At 31.2% G+C, this 18,778-nt stretch overlaps 2 protein-coding genes across 2 annotated transcripts; both read right to left on the minus strand.

The window, feature by feature from the left end:
* Positions 1-777: 777 nt before the first annotated feature.
* On the minus strand, positions 778-11,884 carry LOC140878301 (laccase-14-like). Its single transcript, XM_073281900.1, has 13 exons — positions 11,812-11,884; positions 10,437-10,486; positions 9,839-9,880; positions 9,567-9,623; positions 9,411-9,491; positions 9,300-9,352; positions 9,070-9,143; positions 8,871-8,970; positions 8,622-8,708; positions 2,481-2,563; positions 2,257-2,385; positions 1,093-2,037; positions 778-1,015 (listed from the first exon to the last, which is right to left on the minus strand). Exons 1-13 carry the CDS (start codon positions 11,882-11,884, stop codon positions 882-884), a joined length of 1,908 nt encoding a protein of 635 aa, XP_073138001.1. The 3' UTR covers positions 778-881.
* Positions 11,885-14,759: 2,875 nt separating this feature from the next.
* On the minus strand, positions 14,760-17,707 carry LOC140884174 (laccase-14-like). Its single transcript, XM_073290842.1, has 6 exons — positions 17,574-17,707; positions 17,291-17,442; positions 16,469-16,713; positions 16,247-16,375; positions 15,075-16,019; positions 14,760-14,997 (listed from the first exon to the last, which is right to left on the minus strand). Exons 1-6 carry the CDS (start codon positions 17,664-17,666, stop codon positions 14,864-14,866), a joined length of 1,698 nt encoding a protein of 565 aa, XP_073146943.1. The 5' UTR covers positions 17,667-17,707; the 3' UTR covers positions 14,760-14,863.
* Between the last annotated feature and the right edge of the window lie 1,071 nt (positions 17,708-18,778).

Raw genomic sequence — 18,778 nt, forward strand, 5'->3', positions numbered from 1 at the left:
AATTTAAATAATGCGGATGTGGCTGATTGCAATTTATACCATGAAAAATTTGCTCTATTAATTAATTCTCTTAGGCAGATTCATACATGATGGACGAGTTATATATTTTCTGTTGGTTTAATATAAATTAAAATATCAACAAAGCGTCTTATAGTTTATTATCAGAAAAAAATTGCTCTATTAATTAATTATTATATATATATATGTGTGTGTGTGTCTGTGAAAGTTTTTTTTCTGGAAGCTATATATATATATATATATATATATATATATATATATATATATATAGATAGATATATGTATGTATGTATATATCTGTATGTATGAAATTTAAATAATTGATTGAAAAAAGTACCCGCGTTTAATAATTAATTCCTTTGAATCCAACTAATATTAGTTCACATGCAATTTAATTTGGTTTATCCTAAGTCAACACCAATAATTGGTGGAAATTTTTACTATGGCTTTTTTGGTCCCCTCAAATCTAATACGAATTGTACATAAATGTGGTACTGATGGAAAAAAAAAAAATTTGAAATAGAAAGAGCTAGATTGGTTTTCCTAAATTAATATACGTACATAATATTCATTTGTAAGCAAGTGTTTGTAATTAATTGGTGCAAATAATTAAAAGGCGGCGACTAATTAATTACAACTAATATTTATATATATCCAAGTACCCACGTGCATATTAATTAGTTATAATTAGCTTGATATATATTTAATATCTTCAATAAACATGAAAAAAACATTTTATTCATCGTACCCTTCCGGACAAATAAAACATAAACAACAAAATCACCTACAAAAACAGCAAAACATTGAATGATTAATAATTGACAACAAGTTTCCCTTATTATAATTTATATATTAATTAATTATCAAGTGCACTTAGGCATATCACGAGGTGGTGGAGCCATCCGAGCTTTTCCGCCTTTGCCATTCTTGATGATGAATGTCATTCCCATTCCCCAGCTTACATGCCTCTCAAAGTGGCAGTGCATGAACCAAACTCCTGCATTAAAAATGAAATGATTAAACAATATTATAATTATATATAAATACTCTCTCAAATTAAAGTTGAAGAAGTACCTGGATTGTTTGCCTTGAATCGTATCGCGGTCCAACCATTTCTCGGAACCGCGATTGTCTCCATCAAAGGAGGGTCTTTGAGGTTGTAGTTCTTGGGATGTATGTCTGGGTTGAAGTTTCCTAAGTCGGACCCGACAACATAGAAACTATGCCCGTGTAAGTGCATAGGATGATCAATCCCTCCCACGATATTAGTCCCTTGGAACACGAGTTCCACATTAGTGTTATGTTCAAGAACAAGCACGCGAGTTCCGTTCTGAGGATCGGTTAGGTTAGATGTAATCTCCCCGGTGTAATTGAACTTATACAAGGGCGATTCAGGGAAGTCTTTTGTGTAAACTCCTGGTATTTTGTAGTAATAAGCATTAAGAATCGATGTGTGCGGCAGCAACAACGTTATATTGTTCACACTTGCCAGAAGCCGGTCTCCTTCGGACCTGACGCATGATGTACTACTGTTGCTGCTGCAGTTGCGTGTGTTCACCGAAAGGGTGAAGAATAAACTTTTGTCGACGGTTTGAGGAACGTCGACCGGGTGTTTTTTGTCGGCCAAGCTTTTGAGCTGGTTTGTGAAAGCCACCGCTGCACCGGTGTCGTTGAATTCGAAGAAGTCGGGGACGGTCAGATTCGTCGGAGGGGTGTAGTTTCCCGCGTATTCTATGATACCTGTGGGGATGCCCCTGTCGAAAATTCCCGAACTGGCATAAACTCGGGAAGCCATGTAATAGTGACTAGGTATTTGATTGGCATGTAGCAAGAAATCTATGGTTTGGCCTGGGGAGATTGTTATGTAATCGCTGTTTAATGGCTTCGTGTAGCTCGCGTCTGATCCGACGACAGTGATGTTATGGTTGGCGATTTTGAAGAACATGATGTTGTTCATTATTGAATTCACCAGACGGAATAAATAGGTTTTTCCGAATTCCACCGTCACCTTGAACGTATCTGCATGCATGCATGAGTTTAATATTAATTCAATGTGCATGAATATTTAATGATTGATTTATAAATTGGTGTGCATGTACGTACGTGTACAATAATATATATATATTATTTAGTTTCATGGATTATAATTAATATTTTATAGAGAATTAAGTTAACTATATATATATATATATATATATATATATTTCGATCGATCGAATTAAGACATGCAAGTGAAACCTTGTTTTGAGCATGGATATAGATCACCGGGTTGACCATTTAGAAGAAAAGCATCAGAATTATTAGGGTCTCCTCCATTTGCAAGAAATTCCTCCATAACCTCCTGTATATCAGCTTTCCACCATTCCCCTGCAAACGCATGCAAAATTTAATTACATTACACATTGATTGAATAATTAAATGGTGGATGAAAAAATTAAACATATATATATATATATATGTACCGATTAAAACGGGGAATTCGTCGGCGGGTTTAGGGAATGGATAGCTCTGTCCATCCTTGGGTAAGATGACGAGTGCGCCGTAGATTTAACCCTCTAAATAATTTAGTTTTCGAGATTTAACATGAATATTATATGTAATTAACCCTCTAAATAATTTAGTTTGAATCCGGAATGTGATTTATGAAAGATCTCACAAATCGATCTGAATCAATGCTTTCATTTTGGGTGATGGCTGTTTGGCTCCACATTTATGATTGGTGAAAATAGTTTTTTTGTGTCAATTTTTTTTTGTTCATTAATTTTTGAAAGTTTTTTTTTGGTACGCTAATTTTTAATTTTTCGTTATTTTGGTCAAATGGATGACGTGAAACCGGAAAATTCTGACGTGTCAAGCTGTCACATCAGCAATTAGACCAAAATAACCGAAAATTAAAAGTTACTACACCAAAACCAATTTTTGAAAAATTAATAATCAAAACCAAAAAATGTACAAGTTAATGGGAAAAAAAACCGAAAAACACCCAACAGAGTGTTCTGTGGTTCATTTGTTAAAATACAAATGCAATTAGCCTATTAATTAATTAATTAATCATGAAAAAAATTAATTTAATTAATGCGGATGTGGCTGATTGCAATTTATACCATGAAAAATTTTCTCTATTAATTAATTCTCTTAGGCAGAATCATACATGATGGACGAGTTATATATTTTCTGTTGGTTTAATATAAATTAAAATATCAACAAAGCGTCTTATAGTTTATTATCAGAAAAAAATTGCTCTATTAATTAATTATTATATATATGTGTGTGTGTGTGTCTGTGAAAGTTTTTTTCTGCTGGAAGCTATATATATATGTATGTATATATATGTATGTATAAAATTTAAATAATTGATTGAAAAAAGTACCCGCGTTTAATTAATAATTAATTCCTTTGAATCCAACTAATATTAGTTCACATGCAATTTAATTTGGTTTATCCTAAGTCAACACCAATAATTGGTGGAAATTTTTACTATGTTTTTTTGGTCCCCTCAAATCTAATACGAATTGTACATAAATGTGGTACTGATGGAAAAAAAAAATATTTGAAATAGAAAGAGCTAGATTGGTTCTCCTAAATTAATATACATAATATTCATTTGTAAGCAAGTGTTTGTAATTAATTGGTGCAAATAATTAAAAGGCGGCGACTAATTAATTACAACTAATATTTATATATATATCCAAGTACCCACGTGCATATTAATTAGTTATAATTAGCTTGATATTTAATATCTTCAATAAACATGAAAAAAACATTTTATTCATCTTAGTAATAATTAATTCCTTTGAATCCAACTAATATTAGTTCACAATTTAAGTTGGTTTATCCTAAGTCAACACCAATACTTGATGGAATTTTTTACTATATTTTTTTGGTCACCTCAAATCTATACGAATTGTACATAAATATACTGATGGAAAAAAAAAAATTTGAATAGAAAGAGATTGGTTCTCCTAAATTAATATACCAATTAAGATAATCATTTGTAAGCAAGTGTTTGTAATTGGTGCAAATAGTTAAAAGGCGGTGACTAATTACAACTAATTAATTATATACCCACGTGCATATTACTTATAATTAGCTTGATATTTAATATATATCTTCAATAAACATGAAAAAATCATTTTATTCATCCACAATAACGTGCATTTTATAATATAATTTCAAACAAGAGTAGTACCCTTCCGGACAAAACATACGTAAAACAAAAAATCACCTACAAAAACAGCAAAACATTGAATGATTAATAATTCACAACAAGTTTCCCTTATTATTTATTATCTAGTGCACTTAATTAGGTGAAGATGGAAATTTGTTTCCATATCTACAAGGGTTTTTAGATAAATATAATATGAGATTTTGATTATAATTATGATCAGATAATTATAATTTTTGTTTGTTAATATGTTATAAATAATTTTTTTTAAGAAAGGGAAAGAAAACGTGAATTTGAAAAGCCATTATTATTAAAGAGGGCCAAAATTTTCAGTAAAACTTTTGGGGCTCTTAGGTAAATTCATACATGATGGACGAGTTATTTTCTGTTGGTTTAATATAAATTAGAGTATCAACAAAGCGTCTTATAGTTTATTATCATAAAAAATTTTTGTGTCTGTATTTTTCCTGGAAGCTATACATGTATGAAATTTAAATAATTGATTGAATAAAGTACCCGTGTTAATATTAGTAATAATTAATTCCTTTGAATCCAACTAATATTATAGTGTTCAATTTAAGTTGGCTTAAATATCCTAAGTCAGCACCAATAATTGATGGAATTTTTTTACTATATTTTAAATCCTTTGAATCCAACTAATTAATATTAGTTCACAATCTAACTTTGTTTATCCTAAGTCAACACCAATAATTGATGGAATTTTTTACTAATTTTTTTGGTCCCCTCATGAAATCTATACGAATTGTACATATATTTGAATAGAAAGAGCTTGGTTCTCCTTAGTGATGTAAATGAACCGAACGATTCGCGGCCTATTCGGAGCTCGGCTCGGTAGAAAACTCACTCGAGCTTGTTCGGTAAGTTTATCGAGTCGAGTCTGAGCTTGATTTTGGGCTAGACGATTTTCACGAGCCGAGTTTGAGATTAAGGATGTTCGACTCGTGAGCTCGCGAAAATGTTTGTTAATAGGCTCGAGAGCCTGAGCTCGGGCTCGGCTCGTATAGGAGGCTAGCTAGTACGGGCTCGAGCTCGACTCGTTTAGGAGGCTCGCTAGCTCCAGTTCGGGCTTGGCTCGTTTAGGAGACTCACGAATATGTTCATTTAATTTATATGGCTTTATCTAATTTGAGTTTGAGTGGACAAATAAAAAATATTAATATTAATTCAAATGACATGATTAGAACATAATACTAATTTGTTGAATGAAAGATGAATTTACAATACATATGATGTAGCCATAATTTGTATTTTTTATTTTAACTTTAAAATCATTATATTAAAATTCTCTTAAAAATACAATAAATAAAATATTTATATATGCAATATTACTAATGAAAGACAATTCAATCAATACATTTTAAAAAAACTGAAATAACAATTTTATTTAAAAATATCTTATGAGAATTAGAACTATATGTGATAGATGAATGCTATTAAAAAATTTTAGTTTAAAGAGGTTATGAAATTATCTAAATTAAATTTGTTGAGTTAAAACTTGTTAATGCACAATATTTTAATAAAGCTACATAATATCATTAAATATTTCATATAAGGGCAGATCATATCACAAGTAATGTTTATATCTTATTATAAAAAATAATAGTGTGGTGGTTTTTTAAAATAAATATACATTTTTTTGAAATCTAAAAATATATATATTATAATGATTAAGTGACACAATAAATTTTTATATACTTGTGAAATAAGCGTTGACAATGTTGATTTTCTTCAAAGGTAAGTGCTCGAAACTTTAGCTTCAGATTTTATTTGAAAGATATGAAGAATAACGAAACTTGAATTTTGAGTTTATTTATTATTTGATCGTGTGATGAAATTTTTGGAATGATGAATACGATTGTGTACTATACATCAAATGATAGTGCACATTGAACATGCACAGATTGAAAGCATTCGAAGGATATTGTGGTTGAAATTTGCATCCATAATTTGATCTATAATAAATTCGGAGATTTGAAGATATATCATGACTTGAGCAGTTAGTAATGATGTTGTAAATTCATAAAGATCAAAAACTTTGATAGATGAAATTGGTGCATTTTTCAAATTGGACTGTGTTGGAGGTTGAAGTTTTAGATAATGGTAAACTTATAAATCAAGTTATAGTCAATTTGATCGAGAAATTATAATCGAAAAAATCAAATTTGAGCTCTTTTGTATGTCTGACGAGTCAGAAACGAGTCTACTTAACGAGCCTGCTTAGCTCACTTAACGATCCTAAAAATAAGCTTCCTTAACGAGCTCACCAACGAGCATTGCTTAACGAGCTCGAAAACGAGCTCACTAACGAGCTCGTTAATCCGAGCCTTATGATGAAAGCTCAGATCGAGCTTGATCTCGAGCCTTTGTTTCTGTCAAACTAGCCGAGCTCGAGCCTGATACTGTTCGGCTCGATCGGCTCATTTACATCCTTAGTTCTCCTAAATGTAATGGGTGCAAATTAAACGACAGTGACTAATCACAACTTATATATATATATATATATATATATATATATATATATATATGGAAAAATTGAAAATTTAGTCCTGTATGTTTATCATTTTGCGATTTTGGTCCTCTATGTTTCACATTTCAGTTTTAGTTCTGCATGTTCTGATTTTTGGCAATTTTAATCTTTTTTATTAAAAAATGCTTACGTGGCACTGTACATGTCAGCTCCACATCAGCACTGAATTGGTGCCACATCAGCGCCACGTCGGAAAAGGACTAAAATTGCCAAAAAAAAAATAAAGATAGCGAACTAAAACTGAAATCTGAAAATATCACTAGTAGAAAAGTCGCAAAAGACTTCGGTTATTAACTGAAGTCGTAGATAGATAATTATCGAAGTAGTGTCACGTGAAGTAATAAGTACTGTTTTACTTCATGTTATAACCGAAGTCGTAACCCTGAAATTACCGAAGTCTTTGGTCGGTTCATAGAGCCAAAACCGGTTCAGGATTGGGCCGATGCCGAAGTAAAAACATATCTCTTACTTCGGCAATTTCATTAATTAACAAAGTAAAAGAAAGTCGTTTACTTCGTTAATTTCATAAATTCTCGAAGTAAAACATATGATTGTACTTCGTCGATTAATGAAATTGCCGAAGTAAAAGATATGCTTATACTTCGGCAATGATAGTAATTGACAAAGTAGAAGAAAGTCTTGTACTTCGGCAATTTAACTAATTGACGAAGTAAAAGACATTATTTTGGTGCTATTCCACTACATTAAAATTTAATTAGATACAATAATTACACAATATAAATATATTTTTAAAACTTAAAATAGACTAATAAGGCTCATAAATTATTCATCTCAAAACAACGAACATCCATAAATTCACAAGTATATCCACCAAAATAACCCAAAAATATGCATGTATCCACAAGTATTTCCACAAAACTAAAAGTGCATCTATAAAAAATAATCAAATTCTAACTCTATAAACACTAGGGAAAAAAACTATACATTAATCCATCCTTCAACATAGGATCTATCATATTTACAGGTGTTCCCTCACGCCAATGCCTCCAAGCCTGAATCAATCCAGAGACATATATCCTTTATCAGTAACTAATACTTGCAACAAACTTAGAATGCAAAGATTTGAGACATTTATATAATTTTAATTTAGGTGCTAAAACAAACAATATCTGGACTAAGTTTCTGGCATTACTCACCAAACAATATCTGCTAGAAGTATTTCCCAATAAGCATGAACAAACTAACTTCATAAATGAAGCACGCAATGTCAGCAATGAAGATTGGTTATAGTTGCTAATTAATCTCCAGCAATTAAGAAATAAAATTTCACACATTTAGAACAAATACCTCCCAACTACGCAGAAATTAAAAAAAGGCTATTGTTTCGATTAAAACTGAGAACATTCTTCAATATCATCAAAATTCTGATGTCATTGCATTCACTCGTCCAGAACATACATCTCACGTAGAAAGTTTGACAAATTGACCAATTTAATTCTTTATAGAGAGCAGTTCTCAGTCCTAAGATATTTAACATATTGGATATTACGATTAAAAGTGACTGAAACAAGTTTACCATCTTTCACCAAATCATAGGTTAAATATTAATCTACAATACACGAGAGAACATATACATGCACCCGTGCCAATCCCAAAGGCCAAAAGAATTGCACAAAAACAAATGTAATGTCTCGGAGAATAGTTCATACATCTTTTAAAGTGAGAATAATCTCATTCAGGATACGGAAAGCCTTTGAATTCTTTTCATCCAAGTTTCTCTGCACATAAGAAGATCACTTATTTATATTCAAATAAAAGACGAAATAGTAAGAAAATTAAAGTTCTAGAAGCTGACAATTAGTCTTAAGTCTTAAAAAACCAGGTTCACTTATTTATATCCCAACGTACACAACCAATTTAGGCACCTACATAGGAGTAGACAAATTCACTTCATTCATTTCTAACTTTATCAGATTGAGCTCGGCTGTAATATTGGTTCTTGATTGATCCTGCAAACTGAAATGTAAAAAAAACACTATCAAACATAACAACATATTGCAGTCGACACAACATCTTCGCCAAAAAAATACATGTGTTTAAGTTTTATAAAAATAAATGTAAGTATCGTTTTGTATCTGTTTCAAGCCACACACACAAGATCACAATATATGATCAAACGTGCCAAGTATAGAATTTCCAGCATTTCCAGCATAAAGTTTTCCATGTAGTTTGAAAACCAATATCCCAAAATTTGGGCACTCCAAAGCAGACACACAAACTTCATTTTATAAGAAAATTTTAAGAATTTCCAGCATTTCCAGAATTTCCAGCATTTTAAGCGCTCCAAAGCAGGCACAACCATACAGGCACAACAAACTTCCTTTTACAGAATTTCCAGCATAAAGTTTTCCACCAGCATAAAGTTTTCCACGCAGTTCGAATAAGCCAATTCTACGTATAAAAGTGGATTTAAATAGACAACCTATTCCAAAAAACACTTTGCTTAAACCTTTATTTTTTGAATACGATTCTAAAACAAAATATATTCCAACAATAGCCTTGCAAGTCTTGTGCAGACAGAAAGGTTGACAGAAAATTAAAATATACTTTGTAGTGAAATATATAGAAGGTTGACAGGAGGAAGAGTATTTCTTCTGTAACTGATTAAGGAAATAAATTACAAATGACCCGCTTCAAATTAAATTCTGCAACACAAACCATCTGGGACTCCTTCAAACCAAACACACCATCACATTCAATTAAATAGGCAAACCGCACAGAACTATCTTTGGTGTTATACTGCCGATGGAAAAAATAACTTTCTAATTACTAAAATGCACAAGGAAAAGAGAACAAATATAGGAGATAAATTACCATAAGATAGTCATCTGGATTATCCTTTATAACAAATCCATACAAGTACAACAATTCCTGCACCAAGCATATACAAAGATGGATAATAGAAACTTAATAATGGAAATTAACCTAGAATAAGATACTCCATGTATTTGAAGAAACTAATGGCATGCTAAAGTTTCAGATCTCAAACCTCTGCTTTTACTTTGTGTGAATGCAATGCAACATCGGTTCGGGCGTTTTCATATCGCCATTGAAAGTGCCACAAAACCCAATTAATCTATTCTTACTTGCACCAATCGAGTTACAGGATCTTCTTTCCAACTGTAAATCTGCCACATAAATTTGCAGCCAAAAAGTAAACTACCAAAGATGGAAAAATGAGACTAGTAGAGAATCAGGAACGATGAAAAGGAAAGATGCACAAAAGAATATATCTTTGCAGACACACAGATATCAATGTAGTAGAAGTAGAAAATTTCAATCAAGAAAGCTTTTAAGACCATCCAACCTGGCCCAAATCCAGACAGATCTCAAACCAAAGCAACAGTGTTAAGACAATACCAAACAAAATGAAAAAAGGGGGAAGTAAAAATCACAATAAACGGAGAAAATAAAGTAAATTTAGCCATATTGGGGAAGAGTAGGAGAATAATTGGCACAGAAAAGTAGTATAGGAAATGGGAGGGTCTAGGTAGGATAAGAAAGCCCTTTCTCGCTTTCACTTTTACCATTTATATTTTATTTCCTTCTCTTATTTCCTCTTTGTTCATGGTCCCCATCCTTTTGTCCCCCCTCCTCACGGGAATTCCATGGTTGGTTGAATTGGAACTGGGTTTACAACAACTCACAAGCAAATGCACACACAAATTCAGTAAATAAACTCACATTTAATAATATAGTTCTCTGCAACTCTGTGTGTTCGTCCTTCCCACAACCTACTTTTCATGAAAGGAATTCAGTGAAAATGATAACTTTTCTTTCTCTGTCAACTGCATTGCAAGATTAATTAAGTGAATACATCTTACATTTTCATGATTAGGCTAAAGAAAAATTACCTCCAGAGAGCAATAGTTAAATTAAATCAAAATAAATGTTCAGGAAGCATTAAAAACAAACCGAGTATATTACCCAAGTCCAACATGGTACTTGTTCAATAGTAAAATAAGGAAAAAATGTTTAGATTAACAATAGATACCAAGAAACCCAAACAAGGAGCCCACGTGCAATTTGAGCTCAGTGTCCTTCCCCATGAACTTACTGTGCTATTATCACACATAACAACAACAAAAAAATATTATTTAATAACTATTAGCCATTAATAAACATGAATTAAGTAGCATTATGTGTAGTCCCTTATTTTAATTAAGCGCATTCTCAAATTGTCTGATCCATTACTCGCGTTTTTATACTGCACAATTTTCAAATAACAAAATTACTTCATTCAAACACCTCAATCACAAACAAAATTGTTTAAGTAAAGAGGGATGAAACTGGTCATAAAAACATATAAGATCTACCTGCAGATAGTATGCGTGCTCCCAGACATCGATCCCAAGCAGAGTAACCATATTCGACCCTTTAGTAACTAGAGTATCCTGCCAAAGTTCGACCCTTTATCTGGAAAATCGTTGATTTATATAACTATTTTTAGCTATTGAATGGCATAGGCTAGCCATATAAAGAACTCATCTTCTCAAGAAAAATCAACATATATGTTTAAAAGACAGAGAACATATACTTGCCAACAAATTTTCACTACATATATATATATATATATATATATATATATATATAACTTTTCCAACAATCAAGCATGATTTTTTTCCTGCACGTTTTGACTATATCCACCATCAAGATCCATCCATTTTACGATATTCTTTTTGGCGCAGCAAAAAACAAAAACAAAAAAAATCTCAAGATACCTTACTTTGTATATATATGCATCTAGAAATTCCAAAATTTAAGCAATTGATAACACTATATTCAAATTAATTTCAACCATGAATCACATAACCTAATTGTAAATCAATTACACAACATGACAGATATTTAAAATTCAAAAAATTGTTAGCATTTTTCTTAGGGTTGTCTTTCCATGGAAATATTTAATTAATAAGGAAAACGAGATTTGGAATTTAACGATTTAAAATGACTTCAATACTTGATGGAAACCAATCCAAACACACAGAATATAGATAGTAGAGATTTAAAATTTCACAAGTCTTTTTACTTAATTTCTTTAATATATATACATATATACCTGGGGAAAACGACTCCACAAACACAACTATAATCTGTGATGGCACGAGTCTTGGAATGAATTTTGCAGTCATATTCAAAAGCTTAACTCTTTAAGCACTTTGAGCACTTCCATTTCTTTTCGACATGCTTTCTGCAGAGTGCGTTCTGATTGTCTTCACTACCATTTTTTTTCCAGATTGCCAACAAAAACCCATACAATATTTTGCAAAAGGATCAGAAACCTTCCTGACCATAGTCACCTCTCCGAAGCTGTGCTGGATCGGCGATTTTTGGCCTCAAAGTGGAGATCGAGAGAGAAAACCCTAAGAGAAGGAGAGAACGGGTTTGTCGATGGAGCAAGAGTAAAAATATCGTTTCTAGATTTTACTTCACAAATTATGCATATAAATTTAATTTTGTCATTTTTTACTTCATCAAATACATAATGCGAAATAAAATACAACTTAAAATTTTAAATGAAGCCCGTGTTTTTTATTTGAAGAAGTCTAAAATTCATATTACTTCAGTAATCTTATTAACAAAGTAAATATATGTATATTACTTTGCAATATTGATTGCCGAAGTAAAAACTGGCGAAGTATATTCTAACTTTTCTACTAGTGTATAAAGGATTGAAATTGCAAAGTGACAAACATAGATGACTAAAAAAACAATTTTATTATATATATTTTAAATCCTTTGAATCCAACTAATTAATATTAGTTCACAATCTAACTTTGTTTATCCTAATTCAACACCAATAATTGATGAAATTTTTTACTAAATTTTTTGGTCCCCTCATGAAATCTATACAATTAAATTGTACATATATTTGAATAGAAAGAGCTTGGTTCTCCACTTCTCCTAAATATACAAGTACCCACGTGCATATTACTTATAATTGATATTTAATATATATCTTCAATAAACACGAAAAAAAGATTTTATTCATACACAATAACATTTTATAATATAATTTCGAACAAGATTACGTACCCTTCCGGACAAAACATACATAAAACAAAAAATCACCTACAAAAACAGCAAAACATGCAATGTATGAATTCACAAGTTTAATTCCCTTATTATTAATAATCAAGTGTTTGTAATTGGTGCAAATAATTAAACGGCGGTGAACTAGCTAATTACAACTAGCTAATTAATTATACATATACAAGTACCCACGTGCATATAAGTAGCTTGATATTTAAGATATTTATATCTTGAATAAACATGAAAAAAAACATTTAATTCATCCACAATAACATGCAATTTATAATATAATTAATTTCAAACAAGAGCAGTACCCTTCCAAAACATAAGTAAAACCAAAAATCACCTACAAAAACATCAAAACATTGAATGATTAATAATTCACATGCAACAAGTTTCCCTTATTATTTATTATTTATTATCAAGTGCACTTAGGCATATCACGAGGTGGTGGGGCCATCCGAGCATCTCTGCCTTTGCCATTCTTGATTATGAATGTCATTCTTATTTATTAACGGCGTGTTAATATCTTCTCATATCAATTAATTTATGTAATAACGTTTATCGACAACAAAAGATGTTCCCACGTACATAGCACATGACTTTTTCTAGTTAATATAAAAAGAGAAAAAATTATCTTTACGTTTTGGAGAAAACAAAGTAGAGAAAATCTTAGATCTCTCGTTTTGTGGCGGGGAGTGCCCACCAGAGGCGGATTTAGAAATTTTATCAAAGGAGTGCAGCCGGTCATACTAAAATATCATATATATATATATATATATATATATATAATCATCACATAACAAAAGATTAAATATAGTGTTCTCATTTAAATAATATTTTTAGATTTCAAATTTCACTATTTAACCCTAAGACTTGACATTTTCTCAAAATAATTAATAATAACTTCATTCGGCAAACTAATATTGTTAGACAATTAATTAATTGTTTTTGGTACACTAGCTTTTAATTTTTCGTTATTTTGGTCAAACGGATGACGTAAAACCGGAAAATTCTGATGTGTCAAACTGTCACATCAGCAATTAGACCAAAATAACCAAAAATTAAAAGTTACTACACCAAAACCAATTTTTGAAAAATTAATAATCAAAACCAAAAAATGGACAAGTTAATGGGAAAAAAAAAACCGAAAACACCCAACAGAGGCAATTAGCCTATTAATTAATTAATTAATCATGAAAAAATTTAATTTAATTAATGCGGATGTGGCTGATTGCAATTTATACCATGAAAAATTTGCTCTATTAATTAATTCTCTTAGGCAGATTCATACATGATGGACGAGTTATATATTTTCTGTTGGTTTAATATAAATTAGAGTATCAACAAAGCGTCTTATAGTTTATTATCAGAAAAAAAATTGCTCTATTAATTAATTATTATATATATATATGTGTGTGTGTGTCTGTGAAAGTTTTTTTTCTGGAAGCTATATATATATATATATATATATATATATATAGATAGATATATGTATGTATGTATATATCTGTATGTATGAAATTTAAATAATTGATTGAAAAAAGTACCCGCGTTTAATAATTAATTCCTTTGAATCCAACTAATATTAGTTCACATGCAATTTAATTTGGTTTATCCTAAGTCAACACCAATAATTGGTGGAAATTTTTACTATGGCTTTTTTGGTCCCCTCAAATCTAATACGAATTGTACATAAATGTGGTACTGATGGAAAAAAAAAAAATTTGAAATAGAAAGAGCTAGATTGGTTTTCCTAAATTAATATACGTACATAATATTCATTTGTAAGCAAGTGTTTGTAATTAATTGGTGCAAATAATTAAAAGGCGGCGACTAATTAATTACAACTAATATTTATATATATATCCAAGTACCCACGTGCATATTAATTAGTTATAATTAGCTTGATATATATTTAATATCTTCAATAAACATGAAAAAAACATTTTATTCATCGTACCCTTCCGGACAAATAAAACATAAACAACAAAATCACCTACAAAAACAGCAAAACATTGAATGATTAATAATTGACAACAAGTTTCCCTTATTATAATTTATATATTAATTAATTATCAAGTGCACTTAGGCATATCACGAGGTGGTGGAGCCATCCGAGCTTTTCCGCCTTTGCCATTCTTGATGATGAATGTCATTCCCATTCCCCAGCTTACATGCCTCTCAAAGTGGCAGTGCATGAACCAAACTCCTGCATTAAAAATGAAATGATTAAACAATATTATAATTATATATAAATACTCTCTCAAATTAAAGTTGAAGAAGTACCTGGATTGTTTGCCTTGAATCGTATCGCGGTCCAACCATTTCTCGGAACCGCGATTGTCTCCATCAAAGGAGGGTCTTTGAGGTTGTAGTTCTTGGGATGTATGTCTGGGTTGAAGTTTCCTAAGTCGGACCCGACAACATAGAAACTATGCCCGTGTAAGTGCATAGGATGATCAATCCCTCCCACGATATTAGTCCCTTGGAACACGAGTTCCACATTAGTGTTATGTTCAAGAACAAGCACGCGAGTTCCGTTCTGAGGATCGGTTAGGTTAGATGTAATCTCCCCGGTGTAATTGAACTTATACAAGGGCGATTCAGGGAAGTCTTTTGTGTAAACTCCTGGTATTTTGTAGTAATAAGCATTAAGAATCGATGTGTGCGGCAGCAACAACGTTATATTGTTCACACTTGCCAGAAGCCGGTCTCCTTCGGACCTGACGCATGATGTACTACTGTTGCTGCTGCAGTTGCGTGTGTTCACCGAAAGGGTGAAGAATAAACTTTTGTCGACGGTTTGAGGAACGTCGACCGGGTGTTTTTTGTCGGCCAAGCTTTTGAGCTGGTTTGTGAAAGCCACCGCTGCACCGGTGTCGTTGAATTCGAAGAAGTCGGGGACGGTCAGATTCGTCGGAGGGGTGTAGTTTCCCGCGTATTCTATGATACCTGTGGGGATGCCCCTGTCGAAAATTCCCGAACTGGCATAAACTCGGGAAGCCATGTAATAGTGACTAGGTATTTGATTGGCATGTAGCAAGAAATCTATGGTTTGGCCTGGGGAGATTGTTATGTAATCGCTGTTTAATGGCTTCGTGTAGCTCGCGTCTGATCCGACGACAGTGATGTTATGGTTGGCGATTTTGAAGAACATGATGTTGTTCATTATTGAATTCACCAGACGGAATAAATAGGTTTTTCCGAATTCCACCGTCACCTTGAACGTATCTGCATGCATGCATGAGTTTAATATTAATTCAATGTGCATGAATATTTAATGATTGATTTATAAATTGGTGTGCATGTACGTACGTGTACAATAATATATATATATTATTTAGTTTCATGGATTATAATTAATATTTTATAGAGAATTAAGTTAACTATATATATATATATATATATATATATATATATATATTTCGATCGATCGAATTAAGACATGCAAGTGAAACCTTGTTTTGAGCATGGATATAGATCACCGGGTTGACCATTTAGAAGAAAAGCATCAGAATTATTAGGGTCTCCTCCATTTGCAAGAAATTCCTCCATAACCTCCTGTATATCAGCTTTCCACCATTCCCCTGCAAACGCATGCAAAATCTAATTACATTACACATTGATTGAATAATTAAATGGTGGATGAAAAAATTAAACATATATATATATATATGTACCGATTAAAACGGGGAATTCGTCGGCGGGTTTAGGGAATGGATAGCTCTGTCCATCCTTGGGTAAGATGACGAGTGCGCCGTAGACGGTAGCGCGCGACCAGTCATTGTGTGCGTGCCACCACAGGGTACCTTCCTCGTCGGAGAGCACAATATTGTACTTGAATCTCTGGCCAGGTTTGATGGGACACTGGGTCACGAATTCGGGGCCATCCCACCAAGGATATCTTGGCATTTTCACTCCATGCCTTGAAAAATATATATATATATATATATATATATATATATATATATATATATATATATATATATATATATATTAATTCAAGAGATATTGAAAGCATTATTTTTTATCAAGCAAGCAATTTTTTTGAATATATAGTTTAATTTTTGTATACAAGTCGCGACATATATATATGGAACGAATCGGATCGAATCGACTAGTACTGTATTTGATTTTCACAAACTGAAGATTTAGGATATGTGCAACGTCTATTATTAACACGCACAACTTAAAGCTTTGAATGAAATTAGCTAATTAAGCAAGAATGTGAGCTAGCTCAAATTAAAGAAAATAATATTTCTAAGATATTAATTTAGTTGGCAAAACTATCTTATTGAATTTGTTAATTCGAATCTCCTATGTTTGTAAAAATCTCCCAAGTTTTTAAATGCCTTGGTAATTAATTAAGTACGTACTACTTATAAACTTTTGTTTAATTTGTGTGTATAATAAGCCTAAAAATCTTATTATATATATATATATGATTAATAAAAAATATTTTAACTTAACTAAGCGAAATTAAAAGGTTATAATATATATACCAGTGGATGGTTATACTATGATTAGCACGATTAATAAGATCAACGATGACTAAATCTCCTTTTTTTGCAACAATAGTCGGCCCCGGTGACTGTCCATTTATTGTCAAAATGGTCGTGTTCTCGCAAAGCTTCGTGTATACTGTATCTTCAAGCTGCGCGCATGCATATTTATAAATTAATCACATGCATGAAAATTAATATAAATAAATTTCATAAGAAACATATATCAAATTCAACAGATGAAAAATAGATTAATTAATTGTCTAACAAATTTTGAACATACGACAAAAGTGTAGCTTCGAATTGCGGCATCTGTCGCTGGTACACTACAAAGAAGAACAACAATTGCCAAAGGCAAGATCATAAAAACCTTCATATTTAATTTTTATTATTTTTAAAATATTGAATACTTTTCTAGCTTATAAGTACTTTGTTGTTTTTCTGGTGAGAGCAAACATTCCAGTATTTATAGTAGCTAGCTAGACGAGGTAGTACTATTGCAACACTTCAACTTGAATTTATTTAAAAGTTATATTGTGTAGATCACCACGTATTTTGCACGTTTATTAATTTTCAAATTAATATATAGTTCGTAGTTGTCCTATAATAATAACAATTTATTAAGAATCTCTATATTATATATATATATATATATATATATATATTTCTAGTTGCCAACTTGTAAAAATTAAAATGATAATTATTTACAAAAATAGAATAAATGTTGTTTTATTTTATTTTTTATTTATTAACTCGGAGTATGTTTGTTTACTTCTCTAAAATGTTTTAACGGAAAATTATGAACATCACATAAATTTGAAAAAATTATTAGAATTTACAAACTTATCATTTCATCTTTATTTAATTCATTAAAAAACAGCTCCCCAATACGTAGTTAATATGTGTATTAGACTATTACTTATAAGAACGATAAAAAATGATAGTAAATGTACAAAATGGAGTAATATTTGAGACAATCAAGAAAAAAACAAAAACAAATATACATATACCGTTTGGATAATTTTTTGTTAATCTACAAAAGGTCAACAAATTTTTTGTCTTATTATTTGTAATTTTTCATTTTTGATCTCGTTAAGAGTGAATTTATATTTTCATTTTTGTTATAACTTACAAGTATTACTTTTTCAGGAAAATTATTTTTTTGGTCCTGTATGTTTGTCACTTTACGATTTCAGTCCTTTATATTTTTAGATTTCAGTTTTAGTCCGCTAACTTTATTTTTTTGGCAATTTTAGTCCTTTTTCCGATGTGGCGTTGTTGTGACACCAATTCATGTGCGGAGCTGACGTGTACAGTGCCACGTAAGCATTTTTGAATAAAAAGTACCAAAATTGCCAAAAATCAGAACATACAGGACTAAAACCGAAATGTGAAAACATAGAGGACCAAAATCGCAAAGTGACAAACATAAATGACTAAATTTGCAATTTTTCCTTTCTTTTTCATTTGTGGTCCTGTTACGATAAA

Source organism: Henckelia pumila, chromosome 2 (genome assembly GCF_033568475.1).
Source record: "Henckelia pumila isolate YLH828 chromosome 2, ASM3356847v2, whole genome shotgun sequence".
In the NCBI taxonomy this organism is placed as follows: domain Eukaryota; kingdom Viridiplantae; phylum Streptophyta; class Magnoliopsida; order Lamiales; family Gesneriaceae; genus Henckelia; species Henckelia pumila.

Excerpts from the sequence above, each read along its gene's own strand:
- LOC140878301 (XM_073281900.1), bottom strand. The coding sequence starts at position 11,884 with ATGACTGCAAAATTCATTCCAAGACTCGTGCCATCACAGATTATAGTT. Across the intron at positions 10,487-11,811 it reads TGTGGAGTCGTTTTCCCCAG|GTTGTGGGAAGGACGAACAC; the intron begins GTATATATGTAT and ends CATGAAAAGTAG. Across the intron at positions 2,564-8,621 it reads GTGAATTTGTCTACTCCTAT|CTACGGCGCACTCGTCATCT; the intron begins GTAGGTGCCTAA and ends AGAGGGTTAAAT.
- LOC140884174 (XM_073290842.1), bottom strand. The coding sequence starts at position 17,666 with ATGAAGGTTTTTATGATCTTGCCTTTGGCAATTGTTGTTCTTCTTTGT. Across the intron at positions 16,714-17,290 it reads CATAGTATAACCATCCACTG|GCATGGAGTGAAAATGCCAA; the intron begins GTATATATATTA and ends ATATTTTTCAAG. Across the intron at positions 16,020-16,246 it reads ATATCCATGCTCAAAACAAG|ATACGTTCAAGGTGACGGTG; the intron begins GTTTCACTTGCA and ends GCATGCATGCAG.